The 21,104-nt window shown below is 38.1% G+C and overlaps 1 protein-coding gene across 1 annotated transcript; it reads left to right on the top strand.

Annotated features, from left to right (window-relative positions):
* The first annotated feature begins 1,157 nt into the window (after nucleotides 1–1,157).
* LOC109062575 (receptor-type tyrosine-protein phosphatase eta-like) lies at nucleotides 1,158–21,104 on the top strand. The gene is made up of 12 exons (XM_042753349.1): nucleotides 1,158–1,233; nucleotides 9,665–9,773; nucleotides 9,887–9,931; nucleotides 10,021–10,029; nucleotides 10,134–10,221; nucleotides 10,386–10,476; nucleotides 11,015–11,088; nucleotides 11,200–11,334; nucleotides 17,998–18,114; nucleotides 18,240–18,400; nucleotides 18,522–18,657; nucleotides 20,849–21,104. Exons 1-12 carry the CDS (start codon nucleotides 1,158–1,160, stop codon nucleotides 20,978–20,980), a joined length of 1,173 nt encoding a protein of 390 aa, XP_042609283.1. The 3' UTR covers nucleotides 20,981–21,104.

Consider the following 21,104-nt stretch of genomic DNA (forward strand, 5'->3'; position numbering starts at 1 on the left):
GATAAAAAAAGAGGAAAATATCAGAGAAACAAAACATTAAAAAGAAGGGTTACAATCAGGCAAGTGGACCTGTGTAAATATCGGAGCAGCTTTCCAGCAGGGGAACTCATGGAGCAGGAAGGGCTTGATTCAGATGCTTAGGTCGTGTTTTTTTTCTTCTTGATAGGTGAGTAATGTTGATTTTGCTTTGTTTCACACAACTTATCCATGTTGGCTTTAGTTTGAATATGCTTGTGTCTCATCTTCACTTGTTTCGGTGACTGTCATTGCCATGGTTATGTACGTACACGTGGGGTGGAGATTTCAAAATAGGGGCAAGGTCCTGTTGGGGAATGGGCTTGATTGTTTTGGTGCTTTCAAATATCAACATCTTTTGGCAAAAATCGCTTAGTGCACCTTTAATGCCTTAAATTTTATGTGAGTAGCTATTGGAAGCCAGTTCAAATTGATGAGCAGAGGTGTGACGTGCATTCTTTTCGGCTCATTAAAAATTAATCTTCCTGCCACATTCTGGATTAATTGTAAAGGTTTAATAGAATTGGCTGGAAGACCTGCCAAGAGAGCATTGCAATAGTCCAGCCTGGACAGAACAAGAGCTTGAACAAGGAGTTGTGAACCATGTTTCACAAGAAAGGGCCTGATCTTCTTGATATTGAATAAATCAAATCTGCAGGACCGGGTAGTTTTAGCAATGTGGTCTGAGAAAGTCAGCTGATTATCAATCATAATGCCAGGGGTTCTTGCTGTTTTTGAAGGAGTAATGGTTGATGTGCCTAACTGGATGGTGAAATTGTGTTGATTTGATGGAACCAAAAAACAGTTCTGTTTTGGCAAGGTTGAGTTAAAGTTGATGGTCCTTCATCCAGCAAGAAATGTCTGTTAGACAAGCTGAGATGCCAGCAGCTATCTTCGGAACATCAGGATGGAGTGAGAGGTGGAGTTGAGTGTGATCAGCATAGCAGTGATATGTAAAGCCATGTTTCTGAATGACAGAACCTAGTGATGCCATGTAGAGATAGAAGAGAAGTGGTCCAAGAACTGAGCCCTGAGGCACTACAGTAGTTAGATGTTGCGACTTGGACACCTCAACTCTCCAAGATACCTTAATGGACCTGTCTGGGAGGTAAGACTCAAACTACTGGAGTGCGGTTCCTAAGATGCCCTTTGCCAATAGGATTGACAAGAGGATCTGGTGGTTAACTATGTCAAAAGCAGCAGACCGATCCAACAAAGGTAAGTATTGAAGATTTGGAATCCGCTCTTGCCAGTCTTAGTGCTTCAGAAACTGAGAGCAAGGCAGTCTCAGTTGATTGTCCACTCCTGAAAACAGACTGGTTGCTGTCCAGGAGGTTGTTTCTTGCAGGAAAGAAAGGATGACTCTAAATGGGCATCTTTAGGGATCTTCTTGACAAGAAGAACACCAGTCAGTGAACAGACTCCTCTTCAAGCATAAGCTTGCCTAGTAGAAGGGGCTCTGGGTTGGATGCAGGTGCCATATGGTGCCCAGCCACTGAGAGAGAAGATCCTTTCCTCAGGGGAATTCGACAAACTAACAAAAACACAAAAATAACTGCAGAGCACGTCACAGAGGCTGCCATCAGCATCAGCGCCATCTTGGATTTCAAATTCAAAATATCTCTTTCAAGTGTAGAAATTAGGAAAGAAGTATTGTTATTTCCCTACTGTAGTGTAAAGCAAAAATAACATACCCATGAAATATTAATTTAAATTTAATTTTCAGGGCAATTGTTTTACAATATATGGCTATTTCCATCATTGTTGCTCTTATTATTATATTCTAATTTGTTTGGCTTCCTAAAACACCAGCTATAATAAAAATCTAAACGAAAAATTAAACCACAAATAAAAAGAGTGTTGAATCCCCTTTAAATTTCAGGTACAAGTCAATTCACTGACTTTTTTTCTTCGTTAAAAACATAGGTTGGAGCTCTTAATTTTGAACTCTCAAAGTGCATTAGATAAAATAATTTAACTTTTTAATATGTACAAAATTTTAAATTCTTCATTTGTCCCACCCAAAAAACCTATTTGTTTGTTGTTTTGTTTATTTGTAAATCTGGATGTCCCAGCAGCTCCTTCCACTACAAGCTCTCTTTCAACTGAGTATCAAACATCAGCTCCTACAAGTGAGTATTTTTATTTGTGTTGAGTAAAGTGTTAATAGGAAATTATATCTGTATTTTGTTCATATTTATTTTTAATGTAGTATATTAAAATAAAAGTTGTGATTATTTCATGTCAAATTCTAAGTTGCAAACATCAGCGTCTACCAGTTAAAATTTTACATTAAGAAATAGAAAATAGAAAACAGTAAGACAAAATTGTACTCATACGGTTTACAGCAATTCCATGTATTTTAATAAGAAATCTTACGATATAAAATTTGATTTTATCAACAACAAAAAAGTTTGTTTGTTTGTTTGTTGTGTTTCTTTGTACATCTTAATATCCCAACAGCTCCTACCACTACAAGATCTACTTCAAATGAGTCTGAAATATCAACTTCTACATGTGAGTATTTTTATTCATGGACAATTGAGTAAATGTGTTAATGTTCAGTTCAAGCGATTTCTGCAACTGCGATGAAAGCACAAGTGACACTGTTGCAGAGTAGGTCACTACGGCAGTTCAACCAATAGGATTAGACTGCCATCATATCGTAAAAGTATCGCCACCACTCTACGATACATATGGTAACATTTTTGCATTGCAAAATATCATACTGTGAAATATCATTACACCCCTACCAGTTAGGCTTTATTTTCACAGTAGATGATTACAGCATTTCAGTAGATTTGTAGTGAGATGTGTTTTTGTAAGCATGTTTTCACTGAAGCTGGAGGTTTCTTTCAAAATAAAAGCTCTACTGCCTTTTACATCAAAATAAAAGCTTAAAAGTGCAGTATGAATTGCTGACAGCTAGCGGGTTAAATGCAGTCAAAATTCAAAATATCTCTTTCAAGTGTAGAAATTAGGAAATTAGTATTGTAATTTCCCTACTGTAGTGTAAAGCAACAAATAATATACCTAGGAAATATTCATTTTAATATATTTTCAGGGCAGTTGTTTTACAATATATGGCTATTACCATCACTGTTGCTATTATTATTATATTCTAATTTGTTTTGCTTCCTAATATACCAGTGAGAATGTAATTTAGACTGACACGGTATACATCAAATATAAAGAGAGTTTCAGGTACAAGTCAATTCACTGACTTTTTTCTGACTTAAGTTTTCCTAGTTAAAAACATGGGTTGGAGCCCTTAATTTTGAACTCTCAAAGTGCATTAAATAGAATAATTTAACTTTAAAATGTACACACACACACACAAAAAAAAGACAAAAAAACTATTTGTTTGTTGTTTTGTTTCTTTGTACATCTGAATGTCCCAGCAGCTACTTCCACTACATGCTCTCCTTCAACTGAGTATCAAACATCAGTTCCTACAAGTGAGTATTTTTATTTGTGTTGGGCAAATGTGTTAATAGGATCTGTATTTTGTTCATATGTATTGTTAATGTAGTACATTATAATAATAATTGTTATTTCATGTCAAATTCTAAGTTGCAAACATCAGCGTCTACCAGTTAAAATTTTACATTGAGAAATAGAAAACAGTAAGACAAAATTCTACTCATTAAAATACATGAAATTGCTGTAAACTGTAAAAGTCTTAAGATATAAAATTTGATTTGATGAGTATTTTTATTCATGGGCAATTGAGTAAATGTGTTAATAAGAAAATTATATCAGTGGCTATTTGCAGTAAGTGTAAATAGTGATAGATACTATTTACACTAAGTGCAAATATCAACAGGCGAGCGTAGTGATCAACCCAAGTGCAGCTTTTATTTAACAAAGTGAATCCAAAATACAAACAAAGACTTGACTTGACTTGAACAGACTTGACTTAACACAAACAGACTAGGCTTGAACAGACTTGACTTGAGATGAACAAACTAGACTCACTGACAGCAGGTTACAACAAAACATGACAAAACAAAGGCTACATGAGGCCTATATATACCAAACAATCAGGGTCACATGTCACAATCCAACCAATGAGGAACAAGACACATGACTTGGACAGCCAATCAGAACATGACACAATAGGTGCGTTCGACTTCATGCAGCACTGCGCAAACCGATCGGAATCTGACTTGAAGCAGTGCATCAAAGATCAAAGTACCGAGAGAGCATTTCGAGAGCATGGGGATGTCAATCCAAGTAGAGACTTAATTAGCGTAGCTGCTGTTCCAACCAAGTAAAATTAATTTGTTTAACCCAAACTAAAGAATAATAATGCGCATTTGATTAGATATAAGATTATGCAGTCCAAGATTATGAGATGCATTATCTGAATGTTTGGCAAAAGATGTGTTTAATCTAGATTTAAACAGAGAGAGTGTGTCTGAACCCCGAACATCATCAGGAAGGCTATTCCAGAGTTTGGGAGCCAAATGCGAAAAAGCTCTACCTCCTTTAGTGGATTTGCTATCCTAGGTACTACAGTACCAAAAGTCCAGCGTTTTGTGACCTTAGGGAGCGTGATGGATTGTAGCGTGGTAGAAGACTAGTTAGGTACGCAGGAGCTAAACCATTAAGGGCCTTAAAGGTAAGTAATAATATTTTGTAACTGATACGGAACTTAATAGGTAGTCAATGCAGAGACTGTAAAATTGGGGTAATATTATCGTATTTTCTTGACCTGATAAGGACTCTAGCTGCTGCATTTTGGACTACCTGTAGCTTGTTTTTTGAAGATGCAGGACAACCACCTAGCAGTACATTACAATAGTCCAGTCTAGAGGTCATGAATGCATGAACTAGCTTTTCTGCATCAGAAACAGGTAACATGTTTTGTAGCTTGGCAATGTTTCTAAGATGGAAGAATGCTGTTTTTGTAACATGGGAAACATGATTTTCAAAAGACAAGTTGCTGTCTAATATAACACCCAGATTTTTTACTGTAGAGGAAGTAATAGTACATCCGTCTAGTTGCAAATTGTAATCTATGATATTCTGTGTACTGTTTTTTTGGTCCAATAAGTAATATCTCTGTCTTATCCAAATTTAATAAGAGAACATTATTGGTCATCCAATCATATAACATTTTTAACACACTCTGTTAGCTTAGATAATTTAGAAGTTTTATCTGGTCTCGTTAAGATATGTAGTTGAGTATCATCAGCATAAAAGTGGAAACTATTCCCGTATTTTCTAATAATATTACCAAGGGGCAACATGTATATTGAAAATAGCAGAGGACCTAGGACAGATCCATGTGGCACTCCATATTTTACTGCTGATAAATGGGATAAACAAAGTGGTAGCGATCTGACAGGTAGGATCTAAACCATCTTAGAGCCTGCCCTTGAAAACCTGTATAGTTTTGTAATCGATATATGAGTATGTCATGATCTATGGTGTCGAACGCAACACTAAGATCAAGTAAAACTAGCAATAAGATGCAGCACTGGTCTAACAGAAAAAGCAAGTCATTTGTAATTTTAACAAGTGCAGTTTCTGTGCTATGGTGGGGCCTGAAACATGACATGAAATTCTCCATAGAGATAATTTTTTTTTGCAGGAAGGAGCACAATTTAGCAGACAACTTTTTCTAAAATTTTAGACATAAATGGAAGATTTGAAATTGGTCTGTAATTTGACACTCGGGTTGACCGTGTCAAAAAGCATGCACCTTACCGTAATAGTAACAGTAAAATCATAAGATTTTAGTCGAATAAATCTACAATATGGGTTTAGAGTTGTAATGCATTTATTAAGCATTTCTCTAAACTTTCCAAATTCACTAGGTTTTATTTTAAAGTGACACGGCGGTGACACACAACGTCTTTATGTTAAAATTAAATAAAACCATTTCTCATAAAGAACAAGAACATGGTTTTCTTTTCAATGAAATACCAATGGTTATATAGGCTAATTATGCATTCTTTATAACAACTTGTTTACCATATTTTTCATTCTTTCAAGCAGACACATTTATTCTATAAATACATTTAGACTAATCTTTAGGTCTACTAAAGTGATTCAGTCAAGAGCAGTGAGTGATTTTTTTCTTTCTCATGCCACAGACAATAACAACTAAATTCTGCTGTCCCTTTAAAACTGAATGCACAGATGCAATGTACTGATACCCGTCCAATATTTTCCCTACTGTTTACGTTCACATCAGATGTAACCGACTGTATGAATACTCCTTCGGTGTTTGCACTCAGAAAACCGGACCGAATTGAGTTCTCTTTTGCATTGTCATTGTCAAATTTATCCGTATGTCTGCTCTTCTCTTGCTCCCTAACATTTTCGTCTCGTTTTTATTCGTTGACAAAAATGTCAATAGATTTTCATCATAGTTTTTGTCATGCAAAACAAGTTTAAGTTCATCATAGTCTCATTTTTATCAGTGAAAGGTATTTGCTACTGCCATGGCATTAACGTTTTTATAGAAAATATTTTATAATTTGTTATAGAAAAACAAGTTATGCTCAGAGTCCAGCATTACCCACACTAGGCAATCTTAATTGTGCCTGAGGACGTTTGACCCCCAAAGCCTGGTTCATTTGACTAGTGTGATAGCTCCATACCACACTCAGGCACAGTTTGTTTAGCTGGAACTGGCTCAGTTGGAAGAGGTGGGCCAGAGCACGTTCAGTTATATATAGATCAGTGAGTGTGAGCGCTAACTTCTGATCAGAGGTGGAAAGAGAACGAAAATATTCTACTCAAGTAAAATACCATTACATTAATGAAATTTTACTTAAATACAAGTAAAAGTACAAGTCTAAAAATCTACTCAAGTAAAAGTAAAAAGTAGCTCATTTAAAATTTACTCATTTACATTTTAACAGTGGGAGGGAGGCAAAAATGGGACCACGGGTGTCAAACTCCGTTCCTAGAGGGCCATAGCCCTGCACAGTTTAGATATAACCCTAATTATACACATCTGATCCAGCTAATCTAATCATATAGGCCTTTAAATTTCAAACCAGTTGAAGGAATCAGTTATTTATAATAATAAGACATTTGGGCTGTTACCAATATCAACAAAATTCATCTTTTCAATGCAGAGAAGCTGCATCTGAAGTGGGATTTAGATGTATTCACACACTGTTTAATGCAGGACATAAATGCATTTAACCTGCAGTTACATATGCAAAAATAATGTTTTTATATATTAGACATAAAATGTTGAGGACTCATTTGAAATTATAAAAAATAATAAAATAATACATTAAATGTGAAATTAAAATCACCAGTAGGTGTCAGCAAGTCACTGTTAATAAGTGAGTCATTGTGATTGAACCAAATCATTTAAATGGTTGATTCATTCAGGAACAAAACACAGTCATTCCTCAGAGACGCAAAAAAAAAAAAAAAAAAAAATTCCTATGGTGGCTGTGTGTGCTGTTGTCAAAAAACAAACAATATGGTGTCTAAACGGCAAGTCTCTTAAATAACGTCTTGTTTATATATATATATATATATATATATATAAATATATATATATATATATATATAAAATCATACTGATTTTTGGAAGAAAAAACACACTCTTCATGTTATACTGATTTACTATATGAAATTATATAAATATATACATTTTCTGCCCCTATATCTTCAATTTTGTGATCATTTTAAATGCATTTTAACAGACTGAATCAGGCAGTGAAAGACTAGTCTAATCTACTACACATCACGGCACTCTGTAGGAGTGTTTGGTTTGGTTTTTGGCAAAATACTGATAATGTCAAATCCCACATTGTTAAAACAACAATTACGATATTATCGCACACCCTGCACCACTGTCTTTTTGGCTAAAAAAGGTTTTGCTCAAATTAGTCAAAGCTTCCTTTTAACCACCAATGCAACAATGCAAGTATTAACCTTACCTCTACATGCTTGCGAAGGGTTGATGTCAAGATTTTATAAGCTGCTAGTTTGGTCTCCCTAGGCAAACACAGCTTAGGCTACACTGCATAATAGAGCATAAATATGTCCATGGGGTTCAGTTAATTTCATTTGAGCTCAACTTCAGCAGAATACTATGGGGTTTCATTTTCAGCTGGGTCTGCACCATAACGCCTGTCTGTCCGTCTGCATCTTTCTTGTGATTTTAGCACCAGTTTGCCCTCCTGACCATTATTTACTGAAATAGTTTCCAGGGAGCTATTTTTTTTACTCAGTAATAAATGCGTTTTAAAATGTAGCGAAGTACAATACTTCAAACAAAATATACTTAAGTAAAAGTAAAATTACAGATTTTAAAAAAGCTACTCAATTACAGTAACGCGAGTAAATGTAATTTGTTACTTTCCACCTCTGCTTCTGATACATGCAGAATGATAGCGTGAACATTTCTGAGCAGCAAAAGTGATGGATTAGTAAAGCAATATTTTGTGAGAGGGCCGTGGGTTACCAAAATAATAAACCACAAAGTTAACAAGCGATAGACTCCACTGTACTGAGCAAGAGCACTTCTCTGCTGTCTTCAGGTGCTATCAGAAACTTCCTATTTCCCACTTATGAAGTCTTGAGTGCTGCTGCAGTCTTTAGGCCCACCCCAAATGCTCTCGTTGGTTGAGAAGCGCAATGGCGCTCATCCCAAGCCAGTACTGATCAACATCACACCCCTCCTGTGACCCATGAACTGTCTGTATGTGTATTCAGAGCTAGTGAGCAACGGAGTTTCATAATAATAAATAATAATGAACACAACAATAACTCGTTAACTTGCCCAGCCCTCATATATATATATATATATATATATATATATATATATATATATATATATATATATATATATATATATATATATATATATATATATATGTATATATATGTATATGTATATATATGTATATATATGTATATATATATATGTATATATATGTATGTATGTTTGTTTATTTGTTGTTTTGTTTCTTTATGTCTAAATGTCCCAGCAGCTCCAGGCACTCCAAAAGCTCATTCAGCTAAGTCTCAAACTACAGCTCCAACTGAGTATTTTTATTTATGGAAAACTGTGTAAACATGATAAATAGAAAATGAAAATTCTGTTTATTATTAATCTGGTATGTTGTACTGATTTAATCTGGATTCAGCTTTGATGCCATCTCAGGTTTACTTAAATCAGAAAACTGCACAATACAGAGGTGCGTTTCCTGATAACATTATCTCTTAGCGCTTCATGAAGACTCTGAATGTATACCTTAATTAAAGGTATACCTTTTCTAGGTGTGTAAAACTTAGAAGGTTACTTAAAAGAGAGGTCTAAAGCTATTTCATGCATTCTAACTTATTTATAATGTTAAAGAGTTGGATTCTCATGCTGAACATGGCCAAAGTTTCAAAAACATTACTTGACGACAGAGTATTTCTGTGGCAAATACACTCCTTAGGGCAGGGATAGGCAACTCCAGTCCTGGAGGGCCGCTGTCCTGCAGAGTTTAGCTCCAACCCTAATTAAACACACCCGAACAAGGCAATCAGTGTTTTCGGGATTACTAGATAGATACAGGCAGGTGAATTTTTATGAGGGCTGAAGCTAAACTCAAAATATTTTGCATTCTGCTTATTATAAAACTGATATAATAACATTTATTTTCATATTCTCATGTAGGTTCCCCGAACACAGAGTCTAACACTTCCACTGGGTATGTTGGCATAGTTTTGGGAGTGATCTGTTTTCTCTTCATCATCACTCTCATTCTTTTCTTCTATTCAAGAAGGTGAGTTGCCAGTGCCATTAGAGAAGTAAATACTGGATATATTTCAAGATACAAAAGTCTTTCAGAATTATTTTATTGAATGTTCAACATTTCTTTATTACTCTCTGTTCTAGACCGACCAAAAACGAATGTCCAGGCATCCCCATACACACCATTAGGTAAACTTTGTTTTAGATCTTTATAGTTGAATATTTATTTTACAAAACTTAAAATTGTTAATGCATTGCCTTTTTCTTTCTTTTTCCAGTAATACAATGTAAGTAATTTTTTATTATTAATCTTTTAAATTTTAACGTTGAAACATGATTCTTTATCATTTATTTTATGTTTTTACATGTTTGTTTTTGTTTTATGGTACAGTAATATTGCTTTGAGAATAGAAGATTACGAAGAGTACTTTAAGCAGAAACATAAGGATTCAAACTGTGGTTTTGCTGAAGAGTATGAGGTACACATGGGAAACACACACACACACACACACACACACACACACACACACACCCTACGATGATATTATCAAATTATTTAATCTGGACTTGTCACAGAATTGCATTTAGAAATTATAATAGTGTTTTCAAAATCTAGACCTAAAGTAGTGCTGTGTTGTTGCAGGAGTTGAAAACAGTTGGAACGGCGCAGTCCAAAAACACTGCCCTGGCTATTGAAAACAAGCAGAAGAACCGTTACAGCAATGTGCTACCTTGTGAGTAACCTGACTGTTGCATGTTGTACTAAAAAGTTTGCATGAGTTTTCCCCAATCACAGGCTTCAATCTGATTAGCTGGTTGATGGATTATACCTGGACTATTCACACTGAAATCACATTGCACAAAGTTAGATACATTTTTTCCTGAGGCACACAGCCAAAGCACAACAAAAACATTGTTTTTCTGCATGATGCATAGTTTTATTTGTTAACTGCTAGAGGGCCAAATGTTGCATATTGTAATTTTAAGGAAATTAAGAATAAAAAGTACATTATATTTAGAAACACATGATTATCTAACTAGACGCAGGTGATAACAATCAGAAACCAATAAAAAACAGAAATGAATGAAAAGGAAATGTATACAGACAATATGTGATAAAACAATATCAAAGTAAGCATCCTTGGAATATAACAGAACATTACAGGTATGATGCTACAATGTATTTTATATACAAAATCAGATGCATATTTTTTTAGCGCATAATTAATAACTACTTTCTGATACTAACTGCATCATGTTGGCCTTTATCAGATGATGCTTCAAGAGTGAAGTTATCAATGTGTGGTAGTCCCTTTGATGACTACATCAATGCCAACTACATCCCAGTGAGTATACAAACAGAAATGACACTTTCTGAAACCTTTTTTTCCCTTTTTTTAGTCATGTCTAAGCATGTTTTTCACTATTTTCTATTCTCCTTTTTTTTTCTCGATCAGGGCTACAATTCAAGAAAAGAGTTTATAGCAGCTCAGGGTCCGCTGCCCACCACAGTGAATGAATTCTGGAGAATGGTCTGGGAGAAGAATGTCCACACCATAGTGATGCTGACCAAATGCAACGAGATGGGACGAGTACGTTTTCAATGGGAAATTCTTTTTTTTGTTTGTTTGTTTTTTTATGCCTTTATTTCAATAGGACAGTAGTTTGACAAGAAGCCAAGTGGGGGAGAGATGAAGAAATAGGGAAGGGTCCCCGAGCTAGGACTCAAACTCGGGACACCTGAAGCACAATGGTACTACATGTTGGCGCACTGCCTACGAGGCTATCGCCGGCAACCTTTGTGAACGTCTCTGGTTACTCATGTAACCATAGTTCCCTGAGATGGAACGAGATGCTGCGTCCCCCTCTAGGGGACACTTTGGGGAATGCTGCCAGCATGACCGGTGTCTGAAGCATGTATAAAACAACTACAATCCTATTGGTCCATGTGGCCCATGACGATATAGGCAGGTACCCGAATGTATAAAAGGACACCTGCAGAATACATCACCAACTCAGTTGTCTGAGGAGACATAAACAGGCAGGCCAAGGCATGGTGAGGGGATGCAGCGTTTTGTTCCCTCTTGGGGAACCATGGTTTCATGAGTAACCCGAGACGTCCCCCGAGAGGGAACGAGACGCTACGTCCCCCTCTAGGGGACACTTTGAGGAACAATATCCAATCACACTATGCCAAAGCGCATGCCTATCCACCTGTTGGTGACAGACATATACCAAACCTTTCCTCAGAAAGGGGCCAAGACACTGACGCCTCGGGCTGCTCATAAAAATTGGTAGAAATGAGGGTGCTAGATTCCAAATAAGGGGGAAACACCCTTACCAAGCTAGGAACACAACCATCCCCAGATAGCTATGCTATGTGAGCAATAGTAGCCAAGATACATAAGACCACTGAAGAGGCTGCAGGCCTAGAGGAGCTGAAAGATTGCTACTAACAATCCCAGCTAAAACACAGCTATCAGCAGATAGCTATATCCAAAGGGTCTTATGAAATAAACCTCCCTAAAAGCTGGCCAGACCAAGGGGATGGCTATCTACTTAAAACCCAGCAGGGAAGAAGGGGCTTCCCGATGGGACCAAAAACTAATAGGCTACCGTTACTAGACAGACAGGTGACCCTTCCTGCAAAGCTGCCCAGACCACAGAGAGTGGGCTTTCTACTTAAGACCCTAGCAGGAGAGACAGCACCGTCTAGGTAAGGGCTCAAGGAGACTGCTACTTACAAACCCTAAGAAGGGTAGCAATCACTGAGCTGTCACACTGCTAATCCTAGACAGTTAGCCTAATAACCAGGTAAACTTTCCAGTGAAGCTGCCAAGAGCAAAGAGAGTGTGCTACTTATGACCCTAGCAGGGGAGATAGCACTGTCTAAGCAAGGGCTCAAGGAGACTGCTACTTAAAGGCCCTAAGAAGGGGAGCGGTCACTGAGCTAGCACATATATATCCTTAGATAGCTATACATGTAGGAAGGGCTACCAGAAGAGAGACTGACTGAAAATATCCATACCACCGAGAGTGGGCTATCTACTTTCAACCCAAAGAGGGGAGACAGCACTCTCTAGGTAAGGGCTCAAATAGACTGCTACTTAAAAACACTAGGTAGTGGAGCAATCACTGAGCTAGCACATGACTATCATCAGATAGCTAGGCTGTAGGAAAGGGGACACTGCAACTGCAACTGCCAAGACCACCAGCAGTAGGCTGTCTAATTAAGGAGCTAGTACATAGTTATCCTCAGATTGCTATGTTTCTGGGAAAGGGCAAGGTGAAACACAGCTAGCCTCAGATAGCTGTATTCAATTAAGTCTGTCCTGCCATAAAAATGGCTGAATTATAACCATCCTAAGATGGCTATACTAAGGAGGTCCTCAATTAGTGTCAGTCCCACAGAAGGCTAGTGAGCACTGTATATTGACCAGAGGCTCACAAGAGGGAGATTCAGACCATAGTAAATGATTCGCTAAAGAGCGAACACATAAAATACCATTAGTCCAAGATCAAAGCCTAATGTAAGTAGCGGCCTTAACACTAGGTGGCTGGACACAGCTATCCTCGAAATAGCATTTCCCTCAGATAAGGCTAAAGAGTCCTTGTGTCAAGGGGAACCCAACCTAGTCATAGACGCCAGGCTAAAACATAGCTACCCTTCTTGATAGGCATGGTGTATGCCGGAAAGTAGCGATCGACGATAAAGCACGACAATAAGCACAGCTCTGCCTCTATTGTTAAATGTAGGTTTTAATGAACAATAACAGCCATTATAAAAGTATAAGTACAATTTATAAGAGGCTTATATAAGAGGAAATAAAGACAAAAGCAAACAATTCAGTCAAACGTATGCTACAAAGTCAGCACTATACTTCGATAAAGTATATATAATAAATATGTAAAGTTAAACATAACTTTGTGCTCAGCCAAAATGATATGACCAGGAATAAATAATAGATTCATGAGACCACGAATGCCTGTTAAATATAGCCTACCCAAAAAGAATTGTATCTCGTGTTTAATCACTACAGAGACATCAGAGCCAGCATCAAATGTCAGAAGGACTAGCTGAACTAAGGCAGCTCTATGCAAATACATGAGCACTGAGCACCCTGGAGCTCCGATAATCGCCTGGAGCTCCGAAACTGGCATAGCAAATGTTCAAATAGGTGCTGTCTTTATAAATAAACCACAGATATGAGTTTTAAACAATTACATTCTTGCCTGAAAAACTTTTAAAACTACATTTCATGACACAATTAAAGGTAATATTTAGAAAATTATGAGGGTTTTTGGGCAATGACGTTTCACAAGTTCACAAGAACAGACAAGAACGCATATTGAGAAATGGCTATTGTCTGTGTGAAAATATAAAATTATAAAATACACAGTTATTTTTTGTGTGTTTGTGCATTTATTATGTAAATAAGCCCAACACTCATGGACAGCAAAGCGTAATGAGTGAAGGACACTTTATCCCCTTGTATCATGCAAAAGGGGATAAAGTGACTAAAATAATCTTAAAATGGATTTAATTACTCATTCCTGCAGTTGGTCTGAAGCTTGCTTCTGTAGTGCTTGGCCCCGTAATTGCTGCTTGCATTGGTGTTATTAGGGGCCAAGCACCAAAGGTGCTTAGGCATCTATTGTATCCGTTAGCGTGACTTTCTTCTTCTTCCACCACAGGTCTATGGCAGCCCATAGAACCCCTTGCGGGAAAGTTGTAAAATTTGGCGCACTGATACAGGACAGTAAGAAAAGTCCCCATAGCAAATTTGGAGTATCTAACTCAAACTCTCTAGCGCCACTACTTGTCCAAAGTTGCACTCAGGTTTATGCTAATAACTTTTGAACCGTAAGCCAGAAAATGAAAATTATTTTTTCCTCTGAAGCCTTGGCTCATGATGAGTTGAATGAACTACGTGTCAAAGATGCTTACCGACGATAAGTCAATGCATTCAATAAATTATAGCATTTAATGACAAAATTCAAAATGGCCGATGCCCAAAATGGCTGACATGGGAAAATTGGATATCATTCGACTTGGAATGATGCAAGGAATCTAAAGAGACCAATTTTGTCATTTTTGGCCCAGCCATTCAGAAGTTATAAACAAAAATATGCATATTTCATATCTCCTGACCACTAGGTGGCACAGTGCCGAAACGCTGCAGGTAGTCTAGTCAACCAATCATTGTTCTCCAGTGAGTTTAGTTCTACCCTTTTGTTAGCCTTTGCTGTGCTAGGTACCCCAACGGAAGGGTACCAAAAAGTGGTATGGTACGGTTCACTATTTTGGTACCAATAAAAAATTACAACATCACAAAAAAAAAAAAATACCCACCAAAAAATACCGAACCATACCCCTCACTCTACAATACAAAATAAAGCCCTTCAGAGGGGGAACAGCCCAATCTACTCAGCCCAAACTTACTAAGCAGGATTCAGAGGGACCGCCCACTTAAAAATGCCCAGAAGCCTGGGAGGCAGTCCACTCCTAAATCCATACGGCTTAACACAGGAAGGAACATTCCCCATAACCACTCTAGGTCACAGAAACACCCTTGGGAGAAGCTCATAAGCTCTCTCCACAGAGCATTAAATATATCCATGCCCAGCGAGGCTCTCCACACACAATAACATGCATATTAGAGAGGCACAGCTGAGCTGAAAGGCACAATATGTAAGATTTTCGTAATAAAATATAAAAAACTACTTGCATAGTGTGATATATTTCATGCAATTGTGAGTTACGTTATTTTAAAAGTTCCCAAGGATTTGTAAATCCAGAGAAATTCCAGTTTTAAATAATGGCTTGTCCCTGGTCATTGTCGCCTATCAATGATGTAACATCCGCATATCCCCAGTTTCCACTTGTAGAAACTATGGCAACACATGGACACAAATGCTGCTGTACAGTTAAACTACATCCATTATGGCTGTCGCGAATAAAATTAAAATATAATGAAAAGGGTTGCCCGCAGCATTACATTTAGATCTGCTCAGTGTTGTGCCATGATTTTTTTTATGCGTTTTTACAGTGTTGCACATTATAACCAATCACACAGGAGTCTGCTGAGCTTATGAATGCAATGGCCAATCAGAGGCATTCAAATGAGTTTTTGTTCAGTGTATAAGCTTGCTGACTTAATTCAGCTCTCACACGCATCTCTCATCATAAACAACAAAGTGCAGCTGTACGAATGATGTATGAAACCCTGTATAGACAGCTTTACTGATTATAAGGAGAGTTTTTCTGAGAGTGCTTAAACTTGGGCTAGACCAAAGTCAGTCATAATGTTCTTTGACAATATAAATGTTCTTTGCATGCTTTCTCTTTATAATTTATTCGCTGTTTGAATAACTGTGGAAGATACAGGTAATAAAAAAATAATAATTCATAACCTCATCTGTGAACATCCTCCTTCATAGCATCATCAAGCTTTGCCTTTATTGTTTTGAAAATGCAACCTCTAGAGGCAGAAACTTACATACAATAGCCCCGCCCATGACCTCACAATCTCGCATGCTTGGAGCTAAAAAACAATACAGCAACGCAAGCATTATCCATGGCAAAAGCATTATCCACAGCATCAGGTCACCCGATTGTATAGGGTATGCGGACACTGAAGATCAAAGGAATTGCCGGGAGCTGAGATTGACCATGCCGTGGCAACGGCCGGAGAAACAAATGATTAGCCCTGCATCCCACGGGAATAGGAACAAGCGCAAGCGTAGCGTTATCATTGTGACTCATCTCAATGAGTGTGTAGATTCCGAGACAAAAGCCCTGTTTCCACCGCAGGAACTTTCCCCAGGAAATAGGGACTTTGGGCCGGTACTCTGTGTGTTTCCACTGTAGAAACAAGGATCTAAATAAAGTTCAAGGTAAAACTTTGCCCCTCAGAAAGTCCCTGCTCGTGAGTTAGTACGTTTTCAAAGGTCCCGAACTTTTGGGGGCAGAACTTGGGTGCTGAACATGTTTGAGTTCACACAGCATTGTTTTTCAACCACCATTTATTTGCATAATTTGAAATGTAGTTTTAAAAATATTTCAGGCAAGAATGCAGTTGTTTAAAATTCAAATCTGCAGTTTGTTTATAAAGACAGCACCTACTTGAAAATGTGCTTCGCCAATTTCGGTGATGTGAGCTCCACGTGATCAGCGGGCGCTCAGTGCTCATGTTTCCAGACGAGAACTCAACTCAACTCGGCTAGTCCTTCTGACATTTGCCGCTGGCTCTGATGTCTCTGTAGTGGTTAAACATAAAATATAATTAATTTTGAGTAAATCTAAAATCTAGTAAATCTTTGGTCTTTATTCTATTAATCTATTAATACAGTATGTTAAATTGAGAATGAGAAGGCAATACTGTTTGATATAATATTTTGTTTCATTGTAATGTATGTACTTTCCCTGAACTACATTTCTGTGGCTATTAATATGTTTAAATGAAAACGAAAAAGAGGCAGTGGTGTTTGATATCATATTTCATCTTATTGTAAATACAAAGAGGAAAATTGCAGTAGCCAAGGCAAGCTGACTGATGTTATCAAGTTCGCTGCTGTTTGCAGAATTACCGGACTTGCATCCAAGTCCAGTAATTCTGCAAATAGCAGCGAACTTGATAACATCAGTCAGCTCGCCTTGGTTACTGCAATTTTCAGAAATTTGCACACTTGGCATTGAGAAACGTGCGTAAACCTACGTCACAAGACTTTTTGCCCAATCTTCTTGGTACTTTAGACTGTGATGGAAATGCAGACAGCAACAGGTCTGGGGGGAAAAAGCTTCCTGGGACAAATTGTTCCAGGTAATTTTGGTGGAAAAGCGGCTAAAGATGCAAAAGTTAGAATATGCCCTCAAGTGTTAGAATCCAAACACGGAGGCACACATTCCTTAAAGCGATGCTCAACTCACCAGGATGACATTTCACACATGTGAACAAACAGACGCCTCCCAAGACAACAAAAGTTGGTGAGGTATTTAGCAGGTGCCCTTTATACTTTTGGGTACTTGCCTGTAATGTCATGGGCCATGTGGACCAATAGGAATGGAGTTGTTTTACACATGCTTTAGACACCGGTCATGCTGGCAGCATTCCCCAAAGTGTCCCCTAGAGGGGGATGCATCTCGAAGTTCCCTTGAAGGGGAAATGTTATTACTCTCAATGAAAAGTGGTAAAATGTGCAAATGTATACAGTATTCAGAGTAAACATAACCAGCACTCTGTTATTTTCTCCAGGTAAAATGTGAGAAATACTGGCCATCAGGGACTAATCATTATCAAAACATCTCTGTGACAACCACCTCAGAGATAGAACTGGAGAATTGGACCATAAGAGACTTCGGAATCAAAAATGTAAAGCAACACTTCCTGCACCTGATATCTCCATTTATTCCTTCAGTAGCATACAGGAGTGTAACATTTTTGTTGTTGTTATAAATCAGTGATATTTTACAATAACATTACTGATAATTCTGTAGGTAAAAACAGCAGAAACTCGTAACATATGCCAGTTCCACTTCACGGCGTGGCCAGATCATGGAGTTCCACAGACCACTGAAGTCCTCATTGACTTCAGACACCTGGTCAGAGAACACATGAACCAGTACTCACGCCACTCTCCAACTGTGGTGCATTGCAGGTAAATGAGGTTCCTGTTGACAAGTGTTTATGAATTTATATTACAGTGCAAACATCAAATATCAACTTTGCCATCGGTTAGATTAAACTTTCATCTCATTATTTGACCCTCATATTTTTAGCGCCGGTGTGGGAAGAACGGGGACCTTCATTGGCATTGACCACCTGATCTTCCAGATTGAAAGAGACAGCATGGTGGACATCTACGGAATCGTTAATGATATGCGCATACACAGGCCTCTCATGGTGCAGACTGAGGTAAGGGACTGTAGAGTAATTTTCAGAGGGATCAGTACAAGTTAAGCAAGTTAAGTACTTCCTTTAAAAATTGTAAAAGTTACAGTGAGGCACTTACATTGGTAGTAAATGCAGCCAGTTTTTAGAGCAGAAATATGAGACTTACAAATTTGTAAAAGACCTTCCTGTAAAGGCCAAAGTATACTTCGGCCGTCCGTGTCAGTGCACCGTCCGCATTACATAATTTTTGTCATCAGGAGGGCTCGTGGACAGCCACGCACCCTGTCCACATGCAGGCAATTTTTTGATACTGTCGTTTGCGCATACAACAGCGTATGCGCAAGGTGAATGTTAAGACAGTGCGCAAGTCAAATAGGTGGTACTGCGCATGTGTCGAGCTCATCCGTCCGCACTCATCTGCGGTTGAGTATACTTTGAAAGCTGTGCAGACACGGCTGTGTGCAAGACGGAACGGAACGTATAGCCAAGAGTACCTGGGCCTTAACAAAGCAGACTGAGCCAGATAACTTTTAAACCCAAGTGCTTGGATTTTTATTGAACCCATGGGTGAACAGCAGGTGGAGCAGAAATGGTGGTAGAAATCTGACACAGATGTAGAAGATGACACACTGATTATGCTGTTGGTAATGATGGTACACACAGCAGATCCAAGAGGGAGTCATGAAGAGAACACTACTGAAGGGTAGTGCAATCAGAGAGTCCTCGATGTAAGACTAAACATTGTGGGTGAGTATGTGATGAGTACAGTATATATGGAGTCCTTGATGAGCGCAGTGGAGAAGGGGCGCTCTGGTTAACCACTTCCCTGAGGAGCTGGATGGTTGGGATATATGTAGTGGAACACAGTGAGTTGGAAATTGTCTAGCCTTGGAAGTCCGGCATGGTCCACAGAAATGGGCCAGTGTACTTTCTGCATGGAAAACAGAGACATAGTATGTGTAGATAAACAAGAAATTCTGTCTGGACTGGTAGGAAGAGGTGTCTGATTACTGGGCATCAGAATGGCCTTTCTGATGCCTGACAGCACACTGGCGGAGACAATTTTGGGAAGGAATTTCCCAAATTTTCCTTTAGCTCAGGGAAGGAAGTGACTCTAGTACTACTGATGTTCATGGCTGTAAGTTTTGTGGAACTGGGAGACTGGGCATGCTAGCCTAGAAAAAGCAACTTGAAGAAAGCTTCTGGAATTGGCATATGAATTGTATCAGGATACAGGTTTGACTACTGAGGGAGGAGGGTTGGTCATGAAGTCCACATCTAGATGTGACCATAGATGGTGAGGAGTGGGCAGTGTAAGGAGCTTTCAGCTGGATGGTTGTGAGGGACTTTGGACATGGTACAACCTGGGCCAGGGATTTGTGTTGTCCCTGGATGCCCAGAGGCCAGAGAGAAGTACAAGGTGTCCAGGAGTTAGTTCCACAGGGTGACATGAGCATACAGTTTCCATTGTGGTGGCTTGGGTTTTTGTTCACCCAGGGATAGCTAGGATCCTTTTTTATGGTCTATCTGGACCAATGATGTATCCAAAGCACAAGTTATTCTGTTGAAAAGTATGTATTATTTTAACTGTAAAGCTGTTAAAATAATTTCTGTAGGATTACGAGCTGTCACAATGAAGTTGTAAAATTGAAAAAGCATTAATAAACTATTTTTCTCATATATGTATGCATGTTAACATGCTTATTGTTTAGATCAGTGGTCTCCAACCCTGCTCCTGGATAGCTACCATCCTACAGATTTCAGCTGCAAACCCCAATCAAATACATCTGAACCAGCTAATCAAGGTGTTCAGAGCTACTTGATAATTACAGACAGGTGTGTTGGAGCACGGTTGAAACTGAAGTCTGCAGGACAGTAGCTCTCCAGGAGCAGGGTTGGAGATCCCTGGTTTAGATATTCTGTTTAACTATACTGCTCAGCCAAACACTGTTACCTTTTATTTATTTAAAAAAGGAGGGATAAGTGAAAATTATCTTTGTAGTAATCAACATTATGAAACAAATATTATTGACTGAGCTTAATTTGTATTGAACCCAGAATATTCCTTTAACATGACATTTACAAAGAAGTTGGTGCTGACATTTGTTGTACTTATACAAAGGAACTGCCACTTAGAATAAAGACTCATATTTTTACACTACTGTTTTTTTTTTTTTTTTTTTTTTTTTTTTTTTTTTTTTTTTTACAACAGGAACAATATGTTTACCTCCACCAGTGTGCACATAAGATAATTAAATCAAGAGGAGGAATCAACATGGACTTAATTTACCAAAACTCAGACGAGCTCAGTATCTATCAGAATGTAAAATATCAACAATTGTGAATGCAGATGGCCTCGAGATAGCCCTTGTCCAACAATCAGGGAAATTTAAGACTGCATAAAGCACATTTTAAGTTTCACATATACATATACAAATGCTGTTCCTGTGGCTCAGTGGTAGAGCATT

This window comes from Cyprinus carpio, chromosome B25 (assembly GCF_018340385.1).
Source record: "Cyprinus carpio isolate SPL01 chromosome B25, ASM1834038v1, whole genome shotgun sequence".
NCBI classification, from domain to species: domain Eukaryota; kingdom Metazoa; phylum Chordata; class Actinopteri; order Cypriniformes; family Cyprinidae; genus Cyprinus; species Cyprinus carpio.